Raw genomic sequence first — 24,348 nt, 5'->3', positions numbered from 1 at the left:
TTGAGTTATCCTGAATTGAGTTATCCTTACGCAGTCCAGGTGCAGTAAATATGTACAGATTGGTCACAAATACAGAAGGAATATCAGAAAACGTACTTCAAAAGGAAAGCTTGAGGCCGATTTACATCCTAAAGGCTGAGATATGCAACACATGGGGTAGTTGCAGTGGCAGTAATGGAAATTATAGAAATATTGGGAGTGATTTCAGTAATTAAATTCTGGAATATGTCTTCGGATTTCCGAAGGGGTTCAGTTCAATCTGTTGAGCATAGAAATCGACTTCCTCTTCAGTTGGCACATCTTGAGAGGGAGAAATTATTTCTTTTTTGTTACTGACACACAATAAAAGCAGGCCTGATATGAAAGAGTATCAAAAATGTTGTTGTTGGAGATGGCTGTGCTCTTCTAAGGTACTCGATGGCATTACGATTTGACGACCTGTCACAACGAACGAGCCTAAACAGCCACGTGTATCCCATTTAACCTTCATCTTTGCTTTCCATGGTGCACGTTTAGCCTAGATACGTGGTGATTTCCCTGGCGAGTTGTTTGTCATTTTTTTGATGTGGTTTATTGGTGAAATAGTGTCTCGGTTTTATTCACCAGGAGTGTTTTTTGACTGCAGTGAGACCGTGTCTGGCTCTCAGTGCCGCTCGGTGATTTCCCGAGACAGTGAGTTGTGAATTCTTGTCAGCTCTGCTTTTGCAGTTGGCTTTCTGCAGTGTGTTCATAAGCAAAGCTCATAAGGAAGGGAGTTGTTTTTCTTGAATCTTTCTTGTTTTATATGAACCAAGATCCCAGGCTGATAAATGTAAGATAAAGTTACCCTATAACCAAACAGCATCGTATCTCCAGAGGTAGCCCTGGGTCCGTGTCATGACTCCTTTGCTTGTTTTCTGTTGCAGAGTCGACAACTGGAATCGGAAACTGGAACAACCGAAGAGCACAGCCTCAACAAGGAGGCTCGGAAATGGGCTACCCGGGTAGCCCGGGAACACAAAAACATCGTCCACAGTCAGCGGGTACGTTAGGAAAACACTCCTGTACAGGTCTGATTTGTTGCAGCTCCCTACCGCATGAAGGAGGAGCTGCTGCAAGCATCCCCGAGTTATTTACGTGTTGGCTGTCTCTCGAGGCAACCTGCCATTTTCATCCTGTCCTTTCGTGGTAAAGTATGCTCAGACTGCCAGGTTTGCAGCTCCTCAGCCTGTCTGCTTTGTCAATGTTTTGTTACTCCCGTATAAATCCGAAGTTACAGCTTCTGTTGTGCTGCAGGTAACCCAGGGCGGCATCGTGAGTGCCTCGTTTGGGATTTTAGATGGCTGTATTTTGGAATGCAGCTGGGACTGATGGGGAACGGGAATAAAGTCAGGAGAAAGGCAGTTTGGGTCGCAGAGCTCCTTAAATGCCTGTCACAAGGCTGTCGTACTGCTGTCTCACCGAAGGGTGAGATGGAAGCATCCTGACTGCCACAATTCGGAGATGAGTGGGGAAGTGGCTGGCTTCTGCCTGAGGAGATGTGACACATTTCACTTGCTAAGGTCAAGACCAACTTGTGTAGACTGCTAATTAGAGGTCACGAGGCTTTACTATAATATTTTATGATATTGTAGAGTGTTTAGCAAGCTTTTGCCCATGGAGTGGATTCGAGCCATTCCTCAAAATTCCCAGAAAAATGCACCAAGCAAGAAGGACAAAACAGGTTTGCCATTTTACCTGTCTTCTACTGAACCTGGGGCACTCCACAGCTAAAAAGCAGAAGTTGTAGCCCCAGGCAGTCTGTAGCCAAAACAGGACAGAAAAAATTCACCTCTGAGGAAGGAGGGAGCGTCCTGGATTCTGGTCCTAGCTCCTGGTGCTCCTGCTTTGTCTCCAGGGACTGTTTAACACAAAGTGCAGTCACTGAACCAGTCACAGATGTGCAGATAACAATTTGTGCAACCACATCCCTTTGCTGTTTTTCATTTGGACCGGTACAGTCAACATCTATGTGCTTAAAGGCAAGAAACTCCAATGTGTCTTCTGTGATTCAGCAAATTCTCTGCACACAAGGCTCCTGCAAATGCAGCAAACCTGCCTGGGTTTCCACTGCAGCAGGGCTGTAATCCTAATAGCACCTTTCCACTCTGTGTTTCGGATGCCCTCTTAAACCTGGCATAAGCATGGACCAGCACGTCCATTTTAAACACATAAATATCAAGGTGTAGATGAGTTGATTCATACCACAATGTCACGTTTTTGTAGAAATATTGAAATGTTCTCCTAAATGGAATTTTCACCTGAAGTACTGTGCTTTTAAATGGTGTTTCGCCGTGGTCGTCATCTTTTTTTTCCTGGAAGGAGCTATCGTCAGCCAACCTGGTCAAACAGCGTTTTCTGTGACTTGTCATAAATATTTATCAGGCAGCATTTCCTACAGCTGGGCTGTATTTTCTTATTTCTGACAGACGCTTGAAGAGCTAGAATGCCACGGGCCTGTGATGTCTGAGCAAACCCGAGCAGAACTGGAGCAGAAAATAGATGAAGCCAGAGAGAGTATTCGCAAGGCTGAGGTAAGGAAGAAATCATTTTGGCATGTTCACCTTCGTACTACAGAATGATTTCTGTTACAGCTATTGAATTTTGTGTGTGCAAGTGTAAGCTCCCAGCATCAAAACCCAGGGAATTTGAAGAGGTCGTGTTTCCTTGATTTCTTACGTCTCAAATCACTGAATCAACTTAATAAAAGACTCAAGATAAAAAGAATCGTATTTAAAAAAACCTCCTGATAAAGGGAGATTAAACTTGCTGTGTTTCCTGCTATTGTGCAAAGGTCACGAATCTCTCTGTTTAGGGGCTTGGTCGTAAGCGGAGAAAAAACAATCTCAGTTTTCCTTCTGCCTGAAAGAACTGATAGCAGAAAATAGTGATCGTATCTAGAAGGAACTACCACGTGCTGATGGGGCTTCTGCTCTGCTGTAATTGGGTATACATATTTGTAATGTTGATGGGAAAACATTTGAAGTGATCTTTGTATCTCCTCTTACTTTTGGAAAGGTTACGGACCTGCTCAGGGTTAGGAGAGCTTCACATCTGACTGTCAAAGTTAGGTTGGTAAAGCTAACCATTTTCTTGGCTGGTGATTCAAAAAAACCTACTGCAAGCAAGAGGAACTAATCTGTTAGTTTTCAGCTGAGTGGGTTGCTTAATTAAAACTGTAGAGCAAACGTAATTATTTCAGTTAAGCGCTTCTCATGCCACTAGATGTTCGGAGTACCTGCTGTAATTAGGAATGGGATTTACAGTTCAAGAGGTTAGAAAATATGGAGTGAAGATATTCCTCCCACCAGTGTGATAAATGCTAGCCTCTCTTTTTTAAAACAAATCCAGAATATATTCTCTTAACAGAAAATCTTCTAAAATGCCTTTTGTTTTGAGTAACCACTTTCACACAGACTGTACTCCAAAGTACTTTGATGTATATATATAGTTAATGATTGAATACACAAGGACAGGGAGCATGAGAAAGGAAGATAAAACCAGAAAGAAATCAAATCAGGATAAGAAGTTGCAGAGGAGAAGGTTCTTGCACAAAAATAGTATAGATGAGATCAGTTCCGGAAATTAAATGCTTGTGAATTTTAAGAAGCCATAATTAACAGAACCTAATAAATCAGTGGAAAGCAGCTTGGGCCAGTTTTGTTTTGTTTTATTTTGTGTTTTTTTTTCTTTTGAGCAAGATGGCATTTCCTTGGGGGAGGTGGCGGAGAGCAAAAATGGACAGGAGTATTTTGAGTTGTTGAGGTCTTGAAAGTTTGGACTTTCAAAGCAAGTGTTGCAATAGTCGTGGCTAAGAAGGGTCTCAACAGCAGAAATGAGGCCATGGTCCTCGGTGAATGATACAGAGAACATGAAGGCAGGGATAACGTGCCAGTTGTTCTCCATATGGATACAACAGAGAAGAAATTTGAGAGCATTTCAGGACTTTTGCCCAGCAGAAGGTTGGCTTTTTTGAGAGAATTACCGAAAAAGAGACAAATTTGCAAGTTTTCTTGGCCTCAGCCACAGAGCTTGGCTGAGAACAGACGGAAAGTGCCAAGAAATGGAAGGTTTATATTTAAAAAAGAAAAGAGAGGCGAGATCAGAAACAAAGCCAGGCTCATTCTGTAGCAAACAATGGTCTTCTCCAGGAGCGGAGGGATGGAGAGAGCTGGGTTGGGAAGCACGCTGGGCAGGATGTACGCAGCCAGGAAGGTGATTCATAAAGCAACGAAGAAGGAAAAAAATAGCATGCAATTCTCAGAACTAACGAGAAGCAAATACAAAGTAATATCTGCACATCCTTCTAAACACCAAACAGCGCTCAGAAGAGGCAGAGATCATGAATATTTTTCTCAGAGCTGTGTTTCACAGTGTTTGGTAGAAGGCTAAGACAGAAAAATGATGCAGTTCTCGGGTTTTCTGGTGCTAGACAGCGAGTTGCAGTTAAAACATCCCTCATCTTCCCACTGTTCAGCATGGTCTGTTTTACCACGCTGTGTTTGCGACCTCTGCATGTTGAGTAAGTTATTTACAACATAGATTTATTTTCTCTTTGCGAAAAGCTACTAAGTGAATTCAGCGAGCTTTCTGACTTTCTAGGGATGGCCCTTTCTTTTAGCTTCAGCCCTTAAGAGTAGCACTACTAAGGTAATTTCTGGACCATTAATTAGATGAGATTTTTGCCACACCTGCTATCTGCAGAAAAATAAACTTTCTTGAAGAAAAATCATTTTCTTTTGTAATACAATGATAATTCTTTTCCGTGTCTGAAAGCCAAACGTTTGCAGGATTCCTTGCGTATTAAAATGGAACGGGTTGATTTGGGATTACTGATGGGTGGGTATGGGAAGGGCGTTTGTGCAAAATTTACAGCCGTGCATTTAGGCTGCAGGGGAGGGCTGGGACGACCTTTTCCCTTTGGGGCAGCAGTGCTCGGATCAAGGAGCTGCTGGCTGGTAAGTAAAGCAAAGCAAGGAGACGCCTGAATCAGCTCTGTCCTTCAGAGATCCTGGACAGAATGTCTGGGGAGCTGGCTGGAGCCAACAAGTATTGGAAAGGCCCAGCTGAGGAAGGAAGAATTTGCAGCACCTCCGTGTTATTGAGAAAAAGAAGACTTGGAAAAATGGAAAAAGGGAAAAAAAAACTATTCAGGCATTTTTGTGGATGGCAGGTTGATGTATGTCATTCGTAAAACAAGGCAGCATCCCCACAGCATGCAAATCAGGATGTGTAATGTGTTCTGGTACCATGTCTGAAAGCATTTCGTGATAACAGGGGGATTGTATATAAAAAAAAAGAGAAAACAGTTAAAATATATATTACTGGGGAGGTGTCAGTGCACTTAGCTTGCAGCTGCAACAAGTATTGATTTATGTGGTTGCTGCCGTGTTGATGAAGTCTCAGGCATGGAAAGCTCCCATTTGTTCAGTAAAGCAACCAGAGCACAGCTCATCTAGAAGAAGAAAGGGATTAAAAGGTTGGAATTACACAAGCTGGAGAAAGCTTCCCCATGAGTATGGTTGGATTAACCTCTTGTGGTGTGTTGGAGTGCACTGAAATTCCTCATTCCAGAAGCATTCTCCCTTCTTCCTTTTTTTTTGTGTGCTTTTTCTCTTGAAATACATTTTCTTTTTCTCTCCTCTCTGAAACACATGCCCCTCAGTCTGTCCCATTTGGGGATTTCTCTCTGCTCTTTGGTCCTTTTTCCTTAGAAAAAATGCTCTTCCCCTTTCTTTCTCCATCGCTTCGGAAGAGGAAGATAATTTCACAAGCACGTTAGGACTAAATTTTGCCTCTCTTCTGATGAAGCTATTTCGGTCATCGCTGGACGCTTCCACTTGCATGTTTCTCCCCGGGGAATTTGGCATTCTTGCCACATTGCCCCAGTGCCAACCTGCTTAAGCACCCGAAGACCCGTCGACCTCTACGTGCCATCAAACACGACCCGGGCTGAGCCACAGCCTCTCCCAAAACCTTCTTGAAAGCTTTTTCCCCGTGGACATCTGCTAAGCAACCACCTGGAGCTTTGTTCTCTTTATTTTTTTTCCTAAACCAGGCAGAAAGCCATCGGAGAGGCACCCAAAAATGACCTTTGTGTCATCGGGCTGTCCTGCGGGTGCCGTTCATTTCAGAACAGATGTACAGAAAAGTGCACGAGGCCGAGTTCGGAGCTTCCCGTGGTGAACACATATGTGGATATCGGTTGGAAAGGGGAAGATACACGTTGGGAATACGGTTTCTCCAGGATATGTCCTGTGGATAGGTGTATTCATCTCTTTGCCCTCTTCCTCAGAGATCCCAAATCCTTTGAAATTGGATGGTTGACAGGAACCGAGGAGCTGTGCAGTGCGTATAGCATCTATTTATCGTAAAATCCTACAAAAAACACAAGGGTTTGGGTTGGAAGGGACCTTTAAGGTCATCGAATTCCAACCCCTTCCCCCAACCCATGCTGCCCCCAGCCCCATCCAGCCCGGCCTTGGGCACTGCCAGGGCTGGGGCACCCCCAGCTCCTCTGGGCAGCCTGGGCCACGGCCTCAGCACCCTCAGCGGGTTATTTCTGCTCTTCCTCTCCCTCTGATAGACGGTGTTTTTTTCCCTGTGGTCTTTCAGGGAGCAGGGATCGATCAAAGTTTGGGAAAAATACGGCTTAAACCCGAGTGCTCGTGTACATTGATAAATGCCAGCTGGTCTACAATGACCGTAATGGATCACCACAACACATTTTCTTCGTCACTCTTCCATGTGAAAAGAATTTGGGTTGTTTTGTTAAAGGGCTTAGGGTTTTTTGTTTCGTTTTGTTAAAGGGCTTAGGGTTTTTTGTTTCGTTTCGCTCTCTTCTTTCGAAGGAAAGGTTAGAATCTGCCTGATGATACCTCTGGCGCTGTCTTTAAACCATCAGGGATTAAAAAATAAAATCAAATCCCGTCTCCACGGATCCGTCGAGCAGAAATAAGGGGAAGCAGAAGGCGAAACTCTTCCCTTGGTCTCCACACCCCTTCCTTTCAGCCTGAATCCTACACCCGGAGGCTGGGGGACTTGAATTACCTCTGCTGCTCACCTCCATGTCTCTCGCAAACTCAAGCCCCGACCCTTGGATTGCATCGAGCCGTGTCGTTGGTCTCAGGGCTGAAATACTTTTCCTCTCCTGATGGGAGATTTCCCTCTTGTGCTGAGGTCTGTGCTCTAGGAAGGTCTTGGGGCCTCCACAGCAATTAATCCTATTTCCACTTAATTATACGGGGACGCGTTTTGTCTCATAATTAGGATATCTACAACTCCCAGCGGAGTATTTGTGCCAGATAAGATTTGATTAAGACTCGTTATGGTGCTGTTTACCTCGTTTGATTAGTTCAAAAGCTTAGGTCCATTTCCAGTTGTAAGCAGGGGGCTGTCGTCCCCCTCCCCTTCTCTTTGGCTGTGAATATTTATTACCAGGCTGTGTTTGCTGGCTCTGATCCTCTCCTATCTTAGGATCTGATCTTTTAATCATGTGCCACGTACATCTCACGGAGGTGTAGCTACATTTCATCCCCTTGCTATTTGTAGGGTCGTTTGTGGGTTTTTTTTTTGCAGCTGAACCTTTCCAGGGAGCAGATTGCCTTCGCCCTGCGAAAATGCCAGGTTAGTCCCTGCTCCTGGGCAACCCTAAAAAAACTCCCCAGCCTTTGACATCCACGGATCAGGACTGTTGAATTGGGCTGGGGAGCTGCAGCTCAGCGAGGACAACCGCAGAGATGGGAATTTCGTGGGTGAGGAATATCCCCAGGGGCCTGGAGCCGTGTCGGGGGATTAGGAAGACGTAGAAGGCTGAGGCCGGTGTCGGCTGCATCCCTGCATTCAATTATGCTGGCTGCAACGTGGCAAAATTATATTACTGCGTCAATCAAGGTGTTTTTTATTATTATTAGTGGACATTTAACAGGTATTCTATGGGACAAAGTATCAGGAACAAACACGGGGATGCTCTGGAGCTAATGATAAAATACGGTCGTAAAGATTCCTGGAAGAAATGCTGGCTCTGCATATATCCTATAGACCCTATGAACTCTAGAGGACAGATATTTTTATATATGGAAACAAATGAGCAAATCCTTTTAAAAACATCCACAAATAGTCACAGAGACTTGAAATTTGGCTGAGATGAAGAAAAATTGCTGTAGGACTCCGGCAGACTTTCAGAAATCTTTTAGGTAAAGGGGCCGGCGATTATCTGGGGCTACGAGACCATCGGTGTTGCTTGTTTTGGAGATTTTCTTGCTGCCATTTTTTAATTCCAGCTGCTTTCACCTTTTGAAGGGTGGATCACACTGAAAGTCCAACCAGCTTTCTGTGGTTTCCCGTTTATGGGGTGTCTTTGGGCTCTGATTAAAGGAAATCTCTGGATCTTTTGACTGTGAGAAATACACCACATTTATCCAGTAAATTCAGGAGCAGTGTTCATTAACAGGAGTGCGGAGAAACAGGCGAGTAAATGTTTACATGCAGACATTTCATTTACATTTCTACTTGCAGAATTTGGGTGATTTCCATCCAGTCCAGTTACCGGTAGCCTGGGAACGATTTCTCGAGCCCTCCAAACCCCCCCACGCTTTGCTCTTGCTCCCATCTCCTCCCCCTTCCTCCTTTCCCACCACCTCCTCTCTCACCTTAGCACTCGTTCATGGTTTTTTGTGCTTGAGCTTGGGAAAAAGAAGCCCGCTGGTGTGGCCAGGGCCACACAGGTGAGCTCTTCTCCATTCATTCGCAGCTCTCCCCGTGTTTTCTTAACCCTGCCATTCCCTCCCGAGACATGTTACCTGCGGCTGTGTTTCATTTCCTCTTTGTTTCACCCCAGCAGCCTCTTTTGATTGAGCCCTCTGAATCCAGGCAGAGAATTTAGCATAGAAATTAAGTGACTCGGTTGTAACACCAGCAGAAACTCCCCACCTGTGCTCCCACTTGGAAAAGGACTCCGTGTCACCTCGAAAAACAGCCGGTTATCAGCCAGTTCCCCAATGGATCCAGAAAAATCTCACCCTCACCTGTTTTTTACGAGGCTCTGGCACCACAAGGGCTCGATTTTGTGCTGCAAATGGATTCCAGTAGGGCCAGGATTCCTCTTCAGCTCCCGTTTCAAGGCTGAGCTCTCGGTTGTGCCTCAAATCGGGGGCGAGCCTGGTTGGGGAGAAGACTTTTTTGGCTGGGGGTTCATTTGGCATTTCCACCCCAAACATCTTTTATGGCCACAAGGCCAAGAAAGTTTGGTTTCCTGGCTTATTTCCTTGTGCATCCCTACTTTACCAATTTAAAACCCATTTGCAGGGGAGGGCTTACGCTTGGTTTTGAGAAATCAGCGGCATTTCAGGGCTTGTGTTCACTGTCCTCAGAGCATCTTCCACCTACCAGGGTGCAAATAGTTCTGGTGTGGCCCCAAATTTAAATGCTACGCTGTTTCTCGTTAAGAGAACGCTTTCAATTTAAGACCTTTTTAATTAAAAAAGCCTGGAATATAAACAAAAATTTCTCCAAATGGGAAAAAAAAAAAAAAAAAGATATTTTCCCAGAATATTTAGCCAAAACCTTTTTGTGGTGTTTTACTTCTTAGCTAAAGCAATTTGCTAAAACATGAGGCTGTCTAATTAGGTAATGATTTTTTCCTGCCCGTAGAAAAATATTGCAGTAGAATAAGATCTTTCTCATGAAAAATCATTTAGGTCTACTTGTAATCCTAATTTCACTCGATTTAAATGTTTGTACATATTTTAAGTATAGCCTATATCTAAAAAAATAATCTCCACTTGTGGCAGCAGGGAGAGGAGCTCTCTCTGATGAGCATCACGGTCTTGTTGTTCCCTCTGAAAAATCACGGAAAATGAAGCAACTCTGCTTCTCGGCAGCTCCATTCAAAAAGAATCCAACCATCATAGAGCAGGATATTTGAGGAAATTCATCGGATCAACTTTGGTGGACGTCGGTGTTTGCTTTTTACCCCAACACCTTCATAAGTTGTTTAAGATTTAAGCCCATGGTGTGCAGCGCTGTAATCTTGCTGCTTTTGGTCTCCATCAGTTCCCAAGCAGTCGTTGCTCCTCATCTTATGCAGGCTGTAGGTCTAAAGACTTTTCTTAATTAAAACTGGAACGGTAAATAAACAAAATTATTCCCTCTTCCATGTAGAGCAATGACAGGTATGTGAGAAACAGATAATTATGGTTTTATTAAATGTTGTTTCTTTTTATTTTTTCCCTTTCATCATCTTACAACCTGCCATCAGCTAAGGCAAAAGAAGAGCTCGGAGAAGTGGGAACCGCCCAGACCGCTGTTTGTAAACGTGGTGGGTGGCTGACAGTTATTAAATCAGTGCAAACGTGTTCTAGTCCTCAGCTATTAAACAGTAATTGGTAAATAGTCCCAGTAAATAGCAATTTCGCTGGGAAGTAGGAAAATATTTGTCCTGCAGTGAGGCTTTAATAACAAGGAAATCTGGGCAGGGTCCAGATCTCAGAGTGCTGGATTTCAGCGTTGCAGTGCTTTGGAAACTCAGCTGCCTTCCTTGTAAGAAGCCTCGCGTTGCAGGGGATGTAAGCTCTTCGTTTTTAATGCTCATTAAAAAATATTTTACAAGCTTCTGTCGGTGGAGATCGGTCCAGAAGGGCGGACAACGTGCTTGTCTGCTGGGCTCCATCTCACGGAGAGAAAAAATTAATGCCTGAAGTTGTTATCTAGAAGCAGATGCCCTTTTTGAGGCTTTGAGAGCTGCTGCATCCTCTTTTCGGGGTATGCTAGCACGCAGGGGCTTCCTTCACTCATTTCCTGGAAAGAGCACGGTCCCTCTTCAGATTTTGCTGCAGTGGCTTCTGGCTACGTTCCCACATCAAAGCCGAGAGCAAATGTTGTGCAAGGTGGGTCCCTGCCTGGTCGAAGGCTTTGGGGCTGCAGTTCGTGGCACTGTCACCTCCCAAAGGCATCTCGGGGCTGGGCACAGGAGAAAAAGCAGCACCCGAGCTGGTATGGAGCAATTCCAGGATTTCCTCCACACCATCCCCTGTAATTTAATTTTTATTCCGGCATAACAAAAGCACCAAGCCCCAGCTAATTTGGACATGATGATATTTGAGTGGAGCGCTTGTGTTTTTAATCTGTAGCTGCTCCCGTGTGAGAAGCAGAATGAAGTTTTAATACCATCTGGCTTTTATAGATATTTATATACATCTGTGTGCATGGGTACACCTACATGGATAGGTAGGAAGCTGTTAAGTTGGGTCTAACGCTGTAATTATTTCGGGGGAGAAAAAAAAAAATCCATATCCAGGCTCGTAAATAGCGTTATCCATCTTTCAAGTGCAGGCCTGACCCGGCGCTGTCAGTGCTTTTATGGTGTGCCTGCAGTGGAATGAAACCCAAAACATTTGTGGTTTGGAAGCGGCGTTTGTTGAAGATTAAGGGAGCTGTGTGTAAATAGGGGGAAGGAACCCGATTGGATTCGCCGGTACCATGAATTAAAAACTTCTCGTCTGACTCCCAGCAAGCCCAGTCAAGGGGCTGGGAGCAGCCTGTTTATTTTAGCTAACAAGTTGCTCCAAACAACACGGCTCGCAGCGGACTAATACAATCCACAAATGTTTACAGCACGCCGAGACGAATGTTTATTGCTGTTGCATAACCCCAGCGAATTGGAAATTGCATAACGAGGTAAAACGGCACAACAGCGGGGCTGGTAGTTCCTGCGCAGCCTCTGTTGAGGGCATTAAAAAGGTTTTGTACCGTAATGTGATGGCAGAACAAAGACAAATCGGGGCTGGCTTCTTCATGCCAAAGCTTTATGTGTAGAGAAAGACACATCAGCTCAATAATGTGGTAAGATTAAGGTTTCTCATTAACAAACAAAAGCAAATGACTTGCATTATCCTGCATTAAGTCCATCTATCACAGGTTTTCAGCACGATGAGAGGGTGATGCACCCCCAGGAGCTGCAAACCAACCCCAGTGCGGTAACAAACCAGCCCCGGATGAAACAAGCCTTTTAGCAGGTTGTTCTGCACCACAAATGCCCCGTGAGCCTGCTGATAAGCAGATGCCACGATGCTTCTTGGCTTTGCCTGGGGTTTCAGCTCAGCATTTCTAATTTTGGCAGCTGGGCCACAGGCAGCCAAGAGCATCCCAGTGAGGCAGGAGCAATGCTCATCTTCACTCAGTGCTGCAGCATCCCTCCTCCCATCCTTCTCTCAAAGAAAAAGTGGTTAGAAAGTGGTTTTGTTCCAAATCTTCAACGCTTGGCATCCCCGGGTTGAGCTTTTCTGGTGCAACCCTTCTGTGCTCACACTTCGGGTTTAAAAGTCTCTGCTTGGCTCCGTTTAGGGAGAAATCCACTTCTCATTTTGGTAAGCATACCTAAAACATGAAAAAAGTAGAAAGGTTAGTGGTTAATTGAAATAATTGTTTCCCTCTCCTTGCAGCTTTAAAATCTACAAACTCTAGGATAAGGAAAAAAAGGAAACAAAGAAAAAAAGAAGAAAAAAAAAGAAAAGAAAGCAAAACAAAGAAAAAAGAGCAGCAGGTTGCCTGTCTGAGAGCGGTAGAGGGGTAAAAGGCCCGTTCCACTCATCCTGGCACACAAAGCTATAAAAGCATTTAAAACTTCTGGTTTTCTACCTTCCCATAGGTATCGCTTTTGTAAATATTTACAGAGTCAGGGCCAGAGCTTGGGCCCTACTAAACTGCAAGGTTTTCAGCTCGATGCCTTGAATCTCTTTCTAATGTGCACGCAGACAGATGGGTCACTCTTTGGACGTCGCTTCTCTTTAACTTGGTGTTTCCTAAATCTTGGCTGAAGCAGCGTGGTGTGCATTACTCTATTTTTTTTCTCATTTTCTCGGTTATATGAGCACTGTTTGCAGTACACGTTAATCATTCACCTGAAGGCTGCTCGAATGGAGAAGTGGAAACTCACGGCCAAGTGCCCGTGGCCTTTCCCATGGGAAACGTTCCCGAAACGCACCCTATCCTTTGCTGTCCCTCCCTGATTTCACGGGAGAGCTTGTGTGTGCATACAGAGATGCATTCCACATAATAAATTCTGCTCTTAGCTTCTCTGCTTTTCTAAAAATGACGTTTATTCTAAGCAGAATTATAATTAATGACTGGCAGAATTGGTTTCAGTGTTTGAGACAGCTTTAGAGCCACCTGTGCTGTTAGTTTCAAAGGGAAAAGGGCCCCACGGGTAGGTGGCTAGCTGGATGAAAGTCATACCTAAAGACTTAGTCATTTGTTTTCTGACCTGTCTTAATAGAAATGCAGTGGTAAAGAGCAGCAGCTTGGCAAAACCCAGAAAAACAGCGGTGTCACGTCAGGACACCACCAAATTTTGCATCTAGTGAAGGTTTTTCGGATGCGTAAGGGACACAGACATCCCTGGAGCACCAATTAACATCCGAATGCACTGTAAATATATTCCTACCTAGTCTGCTGCACTCCAGGAAAAGTAATTTCCCTCTGATTTTTATTTACACCCAACTATTTTGCTGGAGTTTGGTTTTCCTTGGGCTCCAGGGGCGGCTGGGGACGCGCCCCATTGATTGCAGTGGTGCTGCAGGACGATGCTGCCCAGCTCCAGGGGTGAAAAAGGGGCTGAAACTTTGCTGCTTGCACCGAAACTTGTTAAAAATGAACAATGCTGTGAAAGGAAACGCAGGAAAATCTGCCAGGCGGTTTGGTGGGCTGGTATTGTTGCCTCTACAGTGACTCACTGCGAGACCTTTGCTAAATCCCTTGAGTTTTCTTCCTCTGATGAACAAGGGCAGCAGGGCGATGGTGGCGGTGCTGGACAAGGTACCAAGATCCTCAGTTTCATCCCCAGGTTTGCTTCGTGCTTTCTTTGAAAAATCTGCTGTGTTTCTCGGTGCTACCGTTCCCGTTCCTTCGGTTTGTCAAACAATTTGGACCGGGGTCGTTGTTTACCATGAATTCATTAAAGCCTTGGCTCTGTTGGCCAGGAAGCGTGCCAGGATGCTCAAGTGAACCCAGCTGTCAGAAAACTTAATTTTTTTGCTCTGTCACAAAGACAAAATCATGAAAGTGAAGTGTGAGGTTGATTAAAATTTGGGGGGTATTAAAATGGGCTGCTCCCATAACCAGTAAGCTCCCTGGAAAGCAGCCTTCTTGCTGCCCTTGGGGTTTGTGCGAGCTGTGGTTGTGTGCTCTGAACAGCTCTGGGGGCTTGCAGCCCAAGAGAATTCCTGATTTTAAAAATATTTTGAAGCCCAGGGTCTTGTCGGGGTTTTTGCACTTCTAAAATCATCTAAACTAACTGACCACCCTATAGATGAATAGGAAGTTAGTGGGAACTAGGTGTTTTGGTGAAAACACCGCCCTGTGAAATGGGATATGCCTGGAGTTTTACACCTCTAGAAAGCCCTTCCCTGCCTCTTGGCCTCACGCCGCGTTTCTGCAGGCAAGGAAATGAAGAACTGGACTCGTTTCTGCTTGGAGCAGCTTTCTGAGCCACCCGAGTAATCTCCGGATCCGGAAAGGACGTAATTGAAATGGGGCGAGGAGTGAAATGTAATCGTGGACGAGTTCTGATTTTTGCCTCTTTCTTTCCTCAGATAATTAAGCTGAAAGCAGAAGCCCGCCTCGACCTGCTGAAGCAGATCGGCGTCTCTGTGGACACGTGGCTAAAAAGTGCAATGAACCAAGTGATGGAAGAACTGGAAAACGAGCGCTGGGCAAGTCTTCCCTCGGTGACCAACAACGGCTCCTCGCACCTGGTACGGTTTCCAGCATGTAAACCTTTTCTTTGTCTCCACGTCACTCTTTTCCAGTAGCAACTCATAACTTCGTGTCGAGTAGAAACCAAAATTGGTAGCCTTTGGTCCTTCAGCTAACCAGAAAAATCTTCTGGTAGCTTAACTTGTCTGAAGCATGTTCCTGAATTTAATGCAAGAAGCTGGGAAGCTGGGTTCTGCTGCTGGGTTTACTTTAGATTGATTTTCTGGCCTTGGACGAGTGCCATAACATTTATTTTCCATCTCCTGAAAAGAAAAAATATGTCTGCGTGTTTCTTTGAAATTTCATTAGGAGTTTAGGATGTTAGCTGAGCTATTGGGATGAAAGGCTCCTTTTTTTTTTTCCTGAATATTTAGGAAAAATGTTGACTCTACATCCTCTGTTCACGAGTAGTTTATGTGCAGATTGCTTTGAAAGTCATCAGGAAAGCTAAGCCTGTTTTCCAAATCGATTTGGGCAGTCGAGATGAAAATTTGATGCATTCCATGTCAGTGTAAGGCTTTGGAAATCAGGCTGGCTTCCTCTGAGCAGTGTTAATATTCCTCTCCAAAGAATTTGGTGTCCACCAAATACTTGTCTGCACCTTGTCTTTCTGCACGAGTAGCTAGAATTCAGAGCAGAACCGAAGTGAAATTGGAAGCAAACAGGACCACCACTGCATTTCATCAGCTGGTTAATTCTGCACCTCTTCAATTCAATTGCATGGGTATGTCTCACTATATCCTCAGTCGCTCCAACACTTTTGAAAATTTCATCCACATTACACAGAATTTAACTAAAATGAGGCTTGGACCAACGTAAAATTGGTAAGGATTCTTTACTTGTTTGGGTAAGCCCAGTTGGGTTTGTAATGTCTATGGCTCGTTTGCAAAATAAGCCAGAGACATCTTCTATATGTTTAGCTTGGGAAAAAACACAACACATTTTTATGTAATTCAAGAAAGAATAAAAAGAAAACTCCTTTTCCTCCCTTCTCCCGTCCCACAGAATGATGTGTTTTAAAACAAGCAGCGCTAGCTGAATCAAACAGCTGCCCGAACCGAGAAATCCTGTTCAGAAAACAGGAAGCTCTGAAAGAGCTCATAATCTATTTATTTTTTCTCCCCCTGCGAGGCATGCGATGCTGAGCTGTCACCTTTGGCAGTCCTGCTAACCAATCTGCTGCTCTTCACCAGCAACCAACAAAAATAAAATTCCTGAAGGCTGACTCAGCTTGCCTCAAACAAACTGATTTTTTTTTCTCTGCGTGTCTAGCGTGTGGCAGAATATTCCACCCAGTTCAGAGGCTTTTGTGAAGTCTCACTTTGGGTGTGGGTACTTCCTTTGCTCGTAATCTTCACACACTATTAAAGTTATGTCATTCACACTTGTTTTTTAAATCTTTTTGACCAATTCTTTGGGCAGCCAGAGCATAACAAAAGTTTAGGGGAATGGCAGGGTGGTTTCTCATAGCACTGCAGATGGATGGAGAATGTCCTTTGCAGCAAGCATGCATTGCCTACACGCAAAAAGTCCTGCTTTTTCTTGTGTCTTTTCATGGTTTTCTGCTTTTTTACTGGTTCCTTGGTAATGGTTAAAGGGCAAACCCTTCCAGGGAAGGTCATTTTGGATGTACAGACACTTTCATGTCCACTTCAGTTCACAAGAGGGAGTGAGCACGGAATAGCAAGCACCTCCTGAACCCACTCTAGTCTTCTGCAGGATGTTGGGATGTCTCCTGGAGGATGTCCCGCGTAGGGCTCGGATGCTGGTGGTGATATACAAAGGCTGACAGAGCCACAGCTCCTTGCAGGCAGTCTCTGCAGGCTTTATTCCCATCATTAGTAGCACGATTCAAGTCAGATTCAAGTCACACTGTGCAGATCTACCTTTCAGACTTCCCAAAGCCTGGAGAAATTCTTCTGCCGAGTTTTATTTTCAGCCCTTCCTGGCCGTGATCGATGAGGAGAAGCCACATCGCTGCGCTTGGTGATGTTTTTTCCCTTTCTTCTCCTCGTGCTCCACCTCCTTCGGCTTCCCGTCGGGCGTTGAGCATCCCGTTGGCTGCTGCCCAGCACCTTGTTCTCCGTCCCATCGCACATGCTGACAGCTGGCCCTGCACCCAAAACCCCGTGGGTCCCTGGCGAGCTCGCGGATGCCACGGCGTGGGAGGTTAAAGCTCTGGTTCCTGTTTTCCCCTTTTTTTTACACTTACGTACGCTCCCGCTTGAAAAAAAAAAAAAGAGAGACGCTGTTGACCTTGGCAGGCCGGATGAGGACAGCCTGTGGATGGAATTCGTAGAACTGTTACAGGAATTACGCTGCAATTATCGGAGAATTACTGCGGCCTGAAACAAGCAGCACTTTCACTTCAGCCTGGCTCACAAGTCGGCTCCCTGCCCTCCTGACGTCGCGCTCTGCTCGGCAAGGCTCCCAGGGTATTTTCTTCAAAGCGACTGAAATGAGGAAAACAGCACTGGTGGCTTGATAGCCATCTATTTATTTAATAAATACCATTTATTAGATATTAAATACTCTAATAGAGATTTAAAATAGAAGGTCTTGGATTGGAAGGGACCTTCAAGATCATCCAATTGCAATATATTTATTTACAGTGAGCAGGAGGAGTTCATATCCCATCACCTATCCAGTCGGCTGACTTTCTGATAGCACTGAGAAATGCATCATCTTGGAAGGGAATACCTTTTCTTTTTCCTCATGTAGAAGCCAAAAAAAAAATGTTAATCATCATTTTGAATTTCAGTGTCATCTGGAAGACGTACGCAGGGCTACTGTGACGTATTGATGGGGCTGGGAAACCTTTCTGGTGCTTGCCTCTGGGATAGCAAGCGTATATATAAAGGAACTTATTCAGAAAGGAGGAATTTATGATTTAATATTATATTATTTTTATATTATTATTATTTATTCAAAATACATGGAATTTATTTTCCAGGAATGAAGGTGTGCTCTGCTGTTGACAGGGTCAACAAGGATAGATAAGGAGGAAAAAAAAAATCCCGTTTTCTTTTGCTATCAGTTGTGGAACAAAACTAGAAATATATTTGCATTTTGTTTCACACGTAGAATCAAGCTGTCTTGTCAGCTTCTTATCTTCATTTATCCTTGTTTTTCTGTTTTGTCCCTTTGGTACCACTCTGGCTGCTGCGTTCAGTCTCTGCTGACAGTGTCTTTCACTACCAGACTGCATAGAAAGAGGAGCTTTATGAAACAAACTGCTAAGTTTTCTGTATCCTTAATGCTGTTTTCCCTCTGCGTGCCAACTTCGCAAATGATTCCCTTCAAGGAGCTTGAAGCAGCCCACACACTGAAAATTAAAACGTATTTTTCCTCCTCGTGTTAGCAAACCAGCACCAGATGTTCCACGAACACGGCCTTCTAGACATGATACACCAATTTCCATGAGGTTTCATGTGGCTGGCAGCTGGATGCCAGCTCCGGCTGCTGGGATGGAGACCATACACAGCACAAACCAGTTAGAAACTGGAGGGGAAACCTTCCATGTGCAATAATTTAATAGGTTGCTGATTTATCAAAGCATTAGCTAGCCGGGACGGTGAGTTTTTCATAGGACATCCATGAACAGCGGGGTAGCAGTGGATAGAAACAGTTCTGGAGTGAAAATGCCTGGGAGAAATTCATAGGAGTTACAAGGAGGTGTTATAAAAATTAGTGTAAATCAGAAAATCATCAAGCTTTGTGATCTGCTCCAGGTCTGGAGGAGCAAAATACCCTCCTCCTCGGAGTATATTCATGTTTAAATACTATATGTATATATATATGCATATATATTACATATTTATAAGGGTTTAAGTATATTTTTATAAACATAAATAAAGAGAAGACAGCAAATACCTAGGCAAGTCCTTCAAATCAAAGGCAACGCTGCTATCTTTGCACGAGATGAAATGTTTATTCAAAATGCAGTCTGGGCACGCGGCCAAAGCACAGTGCTTGTCGATGTTGCCCCGGCTGCATTTACAGAAACCTGCCTTCCTCCAGCATGTTGACTCCAGCTTTTATTTCAACTTTTACAGCTAGTTTTTTAATCGTAATTCTTTCAGGATTTTTTTTTAATAAACTGCGGCGAATACCTTGCACAGAGCACACCAGATGGAAGGCTGAGGTTTTTATTTCTTCAATTTGAGTATTTCCCCTGCAGTTTCATTTTGTAACTCGTGGTCGCAGGTACATTAGCCTCTTAATAGCACAAATTCTCCGTAACCGACCTTATTTTCCATGAAACTATTTGCTACAGCTCTGAAATGGCATCTCCAAAGCACATTGGTCACATTTCATAGCTTATGTAAAAAATTGCTGTCCGGCAGTTGAGTTACAGCCTCCAAAATCTTTTAGTGATGGGTTTTAAGTACATGGGCCTGGGCTTGAATAAAGAATTACAGCTGAGTTGGGCAAAGATGGGATTTGGTGACAGCTCTTATTCATCTGCTTCCCTTATTGGCTTTGTTTGGTGATTGTCTTCCCGACGCTGAGACTCACAGGCTGAATATTTTTTGGTCCTGATTTCCTTCTTTTATTTTTTAAGGAAAAAACTTGCATTGTGTTTTTGTGCAGTCACTGATGATTCAATAATTATAAACAGGAAAAACCAAAACCAACCAACCAAAAAAAAAAACCCTGAAGAACAGTGGTTAATCCATTTCATTGTTACTTCTTCACTTCTTTTTATTTAACACATTTATTTTGGCTTTTGATTAAGTTTGACTTCACATTCAGTTTGACTTCATTTTGATGAATTTATTTTTTTTTTAATAGATTAATGCTGATGCGGAAAAAGAAGAAGGTGAGGAGTTTGAAGACAGCATGGATGTTTTTGATGACAGCAGCTCTAGTCCTTCTGGTACTCTAAGAAATTACCCTCTCACCTGCAAAGTCGTTTATTCGTATAAGGTTTGTGATTTTTTTTTTTCTTTTAAATTTGTGTCTGCTTAGAAAAACGAATCTCACCATGATATATAACACACACAGCACAGCCTGGGGGAATTGGAGTTAGGATGCCAGCTTTTGGTAATTGTGCACATTAACTGTGTCTGATAGCGAGATGTGAAAAGCACAAGGAGAGAGGAGCACGTGGAGATGTCCCTGTCTGGCTCCTGCCATCAGGAGGAGTTCTCATGTTTGTTGCTGAGTCTGCAGGGCTGCACTAGCAGTGGTATCGGTGTCCGGCGCGCCTGTGCGCTGCGCGACAAAGCTGCTCTTTGTGCTGGAATAGTGCAGCCACTGTTGGCGAGCTAAAGCTTTGCTGACAAACTGCATTCATGCTGTTTACCTCTGCTCGCGCTGTTGGGCCAGCCGTAAATCACACCGCGCCGGGAGCCGAGGCCAGTGGCAGCCTTCGAGTACGGAGTAATTAGGGTTACAAAAGTAAACAGGGCTCGGCAGGCTGGGTGGTATTCAGGGGGCTTCCATCTGTCCTCTTGACTGAAAAAGGCCTTGCGGGTGCCATGGGCACTCAGAAAAAACCCTTATTAATCTACGTTAAAGTCAGCTACATCATAGACTTTTTTAACTTTTATTTATTTTAAACCTCATTCCTAATAGAGTTCTGCACGAGAATTCTAATTTCTAATAGAATTCTGCCCCTTGCACCCAAAAACACTTCTAGTTTCTAATTTTCCTGTTGTACACCTCAGGCTTCGCAGCCAGATGAGTTGACCATAGAGGAGCACGAGGTGTTGGAGGTTATTGAAGACGGCGATATGGAAGACTGGGTAAAGGTATCATTTTCCTCAGGTTGTTTTCTTTCCGCTATTACTTTTAGAAATAGAACCAGTGACGTAAGAACATGTTTGGATTCTTTTCAAAGTAGTAGGCAAAAGCAGAGCAGCTTTCCTGTCGTTTATTTCCAGGCACGGAACAAGGCGGGCCAGGTGGGTTATGTCCCGGAGAAGTACCTGCAGTTCCCGACATCGAGCAGCCTGCTGAGCATGCTCCAGTCCCTTGCAGCACTGGACAGTCGGTCACACACCTCAAATAATTCAACGGAGGCTGACTTGGTCTCAGGCAGCCTGAATGGAGACTCCAGTGGTAAATATCAATGAATCAGGAAGTGGTGTGTTAAGCTTGCTCTCAAACGTGGTCTGTTCAGTGAGTTTGGAGGTTGCACGTGAGAATTTCACAGAATCACAGAATCATTTAGGTTGGAAGAGACCTCCAAAATCACCTAGTCCAGCCTCTTATTTCTCAATTTCTCTTTCTTGAGCTGCACCGGAGTACAACTGTTCTTAACAACGATCTACCTACAATCAAGTGTCTGCATAATTGACTTGTCTCTCTTGTAGAGTTGCAATTAACGTTAACCAAAATTAAGGAAACCTAAAATAATTTCATTTAGCAATTATTTATATAGCACTTGTTTGTTTGTTTTTCAGGCTGATGCTGATTACACTTTTTTTCTTTCCCCAGTCTGTTTTGTAAAAGCACTTTATGACTACGAGGGCCAGACAGATGATGAGCTGTCCTTCCCAGAAGGGGCGATCATCCGCATCTTGAACAAGGAGAATCAAGACGATGATGGGTTTTGGGAAGGAGAATTCAACGGACGTGTTGGGGTATTCCCATCAGTGTTAGTTGAAGAGCTTACGGCCTCAGAAAATGGAGAGACTCAGTGGATTGGAGATATTCAGGTACTTGGAGAGTTGTATGAGTGGTGTTAGTTTGTTAGGGCATGTTCCTGTAGGAAATTTTACCCTCCGCACACTAACCCTTTTCACTCAGTGACAAGCTTTGACAATCTTGAGCTTTTCCTTTGGCTAGTAATGTACTTGATATTATGAAAATGTGATTTAGAAATCACCCAATTTGGGAAGTTTTGCAAGACTACAAGGATCTGCTGCTTCTTTAACAGAAAAAAAAAAATAGAACAAATTAAGAAAAAATAAAAAAGTGAATGCTTACCTTTTAGCTCCTTACCCAGCCTAATAATTACCAACTGATGTGTTTTGGCAAATGCAGCAGATTTGTGAATAAAGGAAAGTATTTGGGTAGAAAGGAAATGAGCCAAGGAGAAAATTCGCAGTCTCCTTCTTGTAATTAATTCATGGCATGGACTGAGACATCGAACAGAACCTGGCAAAAAGAGAATTACAGGCTCTCTTAGCCCTAATTTAATGTTTTCATACTTAAAGCTGGTCTGCGTCTTCTCAATTTTTGAAGGGAGAATGCTGCTGAATATTGTAGCACAGTACTTTTTGCCAAAATGTCCTCATTTCAGTGTAGTTCTGTAATCCCCACGCTACAGTAGAAAATCAGGCGCCTTCTGTAACTGTGGTGCTGGAAACTGGACTTCCATGTGTCCTACAGACATTTCTCCAGTGTTTTATTCTTTGATTTGAGAAGACCACGAAGACAGAGGAGTGTTCAGCTGCATTCCTGGGCACGCTGAGTTCCTCTGTTCTGACTGAGCTTCACTTCATTTGAGATAAAAATGCCGAAGTGCTGCCTGTATTTAAATGGGTAGGAATGCCTCGGGGCTGTCAGAGGTAACCAAAGAGACATTCATGGTGCTTTTTGGACAAACTTTGCACGTCCATACAATACCAATGCTAATTTTGTTTCATATTCTTTGTCCCAGTTACATGCAGGAATGTTATTGCTTCTGTTTTTCTCAACATTTTAACAGCACAAACAGAACTGAGCAGTCAGATCGCTTTTATCACATTTTTGTGTATGTGTGGAGAGGCACGTTTGGCCAAATGGCTTTTTTTTTTTCAGATAACCTTCAAAAAGCCCGTCTAAATTATACCTGGGAAAGGATGAAAATTTCTGCTCGGTGGCAACCTGTGATTTAAAGATAGATCTGTAATCGCTGTTGGATATCTTGGCTGTCCTCCTCTGGTGTACCCGACAGCGCTTTTGTCGGATAGTTTTTCTCCAGATGAAAGTTCCTAGCATGATAATGCCCCAGAGAGCTTCTTGTGCCGTGGTGTGTAGATAAAAACCGTGGAGGAGTAAGGCTTTACCTCTCTCTCACGCAGGTATCCCCGACTCCGAAGCCCAACAACGCCCTCCCGCCGCTGCCGCTGTACGACCAGCCTCCCACGAGCCCCTACCATAGTCCAGATAAAAGAGGGTCCCAGTACTTCCCCAGATCGCCGTCGACTAACGGTAAGAAGTTTTGTGATAGCCAGAGAAACAGTTCAGCTCAATGCTCTATTTAAAATGTTGGTATTTCAGGAAAACAACAAAAAAAAAAGCTTTTTTTGCACCATAAATCTTACTCGGCAATATTGAGTGACCGGTTGGTGGTGTGTTGACGCTTTCTCTTTCAGAAAACAGCTTCAGCTCAGAGTCCCCTGGATTCTCCCAGCCTCCCCGACTTCCTCCTGAAACTTCATACGGCAAACTGCGACCTGTGAGTTTCAAATGCTGTTTTTTTTGTCGATGTTACCAGGTTTTAAAGCTGGGTCATGTCGCTAGCCCAGGTAAAACACATGCAGGGGCATTCAGGGCGGTGGAATTCCCGTGGCCTGTGATACAACACCTGATGGTTTGGCTCTCGGTGCCCTGCAAATCCAATTACTCCGTGTAATAATAGAGCATCTCGGGAGAATGGTGCGAGGAAAGGTCTGCTCACTCCCCTTTGATAATACCACAGATGTGTCAGAAAGCTGTGGGACACGAGAGCTATTGGAGATAAGTGGGTACTGGAACAAAACAAAGCTGCGCTTGTTTAAACAATAAGTCCCTGACTGGGCTTAAAAATGACCTTGAATTTTATCTGGCCCCTTTGTATCCAGCCTGCCCTTCTGCGTCTGCCTTGGTAGCTGTAATAGCTTCGTGTCTCTTTGTGAGGCACATGAATTGTGAAATGTAAGCTGGGAGGAAATTGTTACGTCTATAATGTAGATGTTAGTCAATAAACGCACACCACCTTGCGAGGCTTTGGGAGATTACTTCTGCTGTTGCCACACGTAATACCCACTGAGCAGAACCAATAAAGAGGTGGTGAATAAATGCCAGAACAGTTTAATCGTATGATTTGTACAAATGTTTTGTGTTTTTTTTTTTTCCAGAGGTTGTGTTCCCAGCCACACAATGTGCTGGCAGACAAATCTGCTCACTGGCAGTTTGATGTAATATGCAAGCCTTGGAGCTTTGTTGCATTTAGGGCTATTTTTTTTCCAAACTGCTTGATTTGAGAATTTTGAATTAAAAATTTCTTAACAGTGATATCCTGTACGTTTTGTGATGCCTTTGCTGCTTAGACAGAGAGCTCCTGCCAGGAAAGGAAAGGAAAAATTTCATCACTTCAGTCTTGCAAAGTTCATCCGCTAAGGTTAACTTTGAATCACATTTTGAGGATTTCAAAGTCCTGCAACAAATCACATTAAGATCTAATATTTGTGTTTTCCTAACATTTTTAATGAATGAGTTTGCAGAAGAAGTATTTTTTGAATGAATATTCAATAATATTCAAATATTCCAGCAGTCAGTGAGTTAGCCTTAGTGAAATACAGATGAAAGATAACAGTGCTGCATTATTAAACATTTAAATACTGAACGGAGAAGTTGCAAGTTATCATATTCTCTGGTGAAATG

General features: G+C 43.8%; 1 protein-coding gene across 2 annotated transcripts in view; it reads left to right on the top strand.

Annotated features, from left to right (window-relative positions):
- FCHSD2 (FCH and double SH3 domains 2) overlaps positions 1-24,348 on the top strand; it is a 136,365-nt gene that overhangs the window by 109,136 nt on the left and 2,881 nt on the right. For both annotated transcript variants that reach the window (XM_027462102.3, XM_027462093.3), the window contains 9 exons: positions 906-1,022; positions 2,448-2,552; positions 14,607-14,768; positions 19,564-19,698; positions 20,442-20,525; positions 20,658-20,835; positions 21,214-21,434; positions 22,785-22,914; positions 23,079-23,161. In XM_027462102.3, the coding sequence (XP_027317903.2) occupies positions 906-1,022; positions 2,448-2,552; positions 14,607-14,768; positions 19,564-19,698; positions 20,442-20,525; positions 20,658-20,835; positions 21,214-21,434; positions 22,785-22,914; positions 23,079-23,161 (1,215 nt within the window). The remainder of the gene's footprint in view (positions 1-905; positions 1,023-2,447; positions 2,553-14,606; positions 14,769-19,563; positions 19,699-20,441; positions 20,526-20,657; positions 20,836-21,213; positions 21,435-22,784; positions 22,915-23,078; positions 23,162-24,348) is intronic.

Source organism: Anas platyrhynchos, chromosome 1 (assembly GCF_047663525.1).
Source record: "Anas platyrhynchos isolate ZD024472 breed Pekin duck chromosome 1, IASCAAS_PekinDuck_T2T, whole genome shotgun sequence".
Lineage (NCBI taxonomy): Eukaryota > Metazoa > Chordata > Aves > Anseriformes > Anatidae > Anas > Anas platyrhynchos.
Note: the sequence above shows the minus strand (reverse complement) of the source record. Positions and strands in the feature narration are given on the sequence as shown.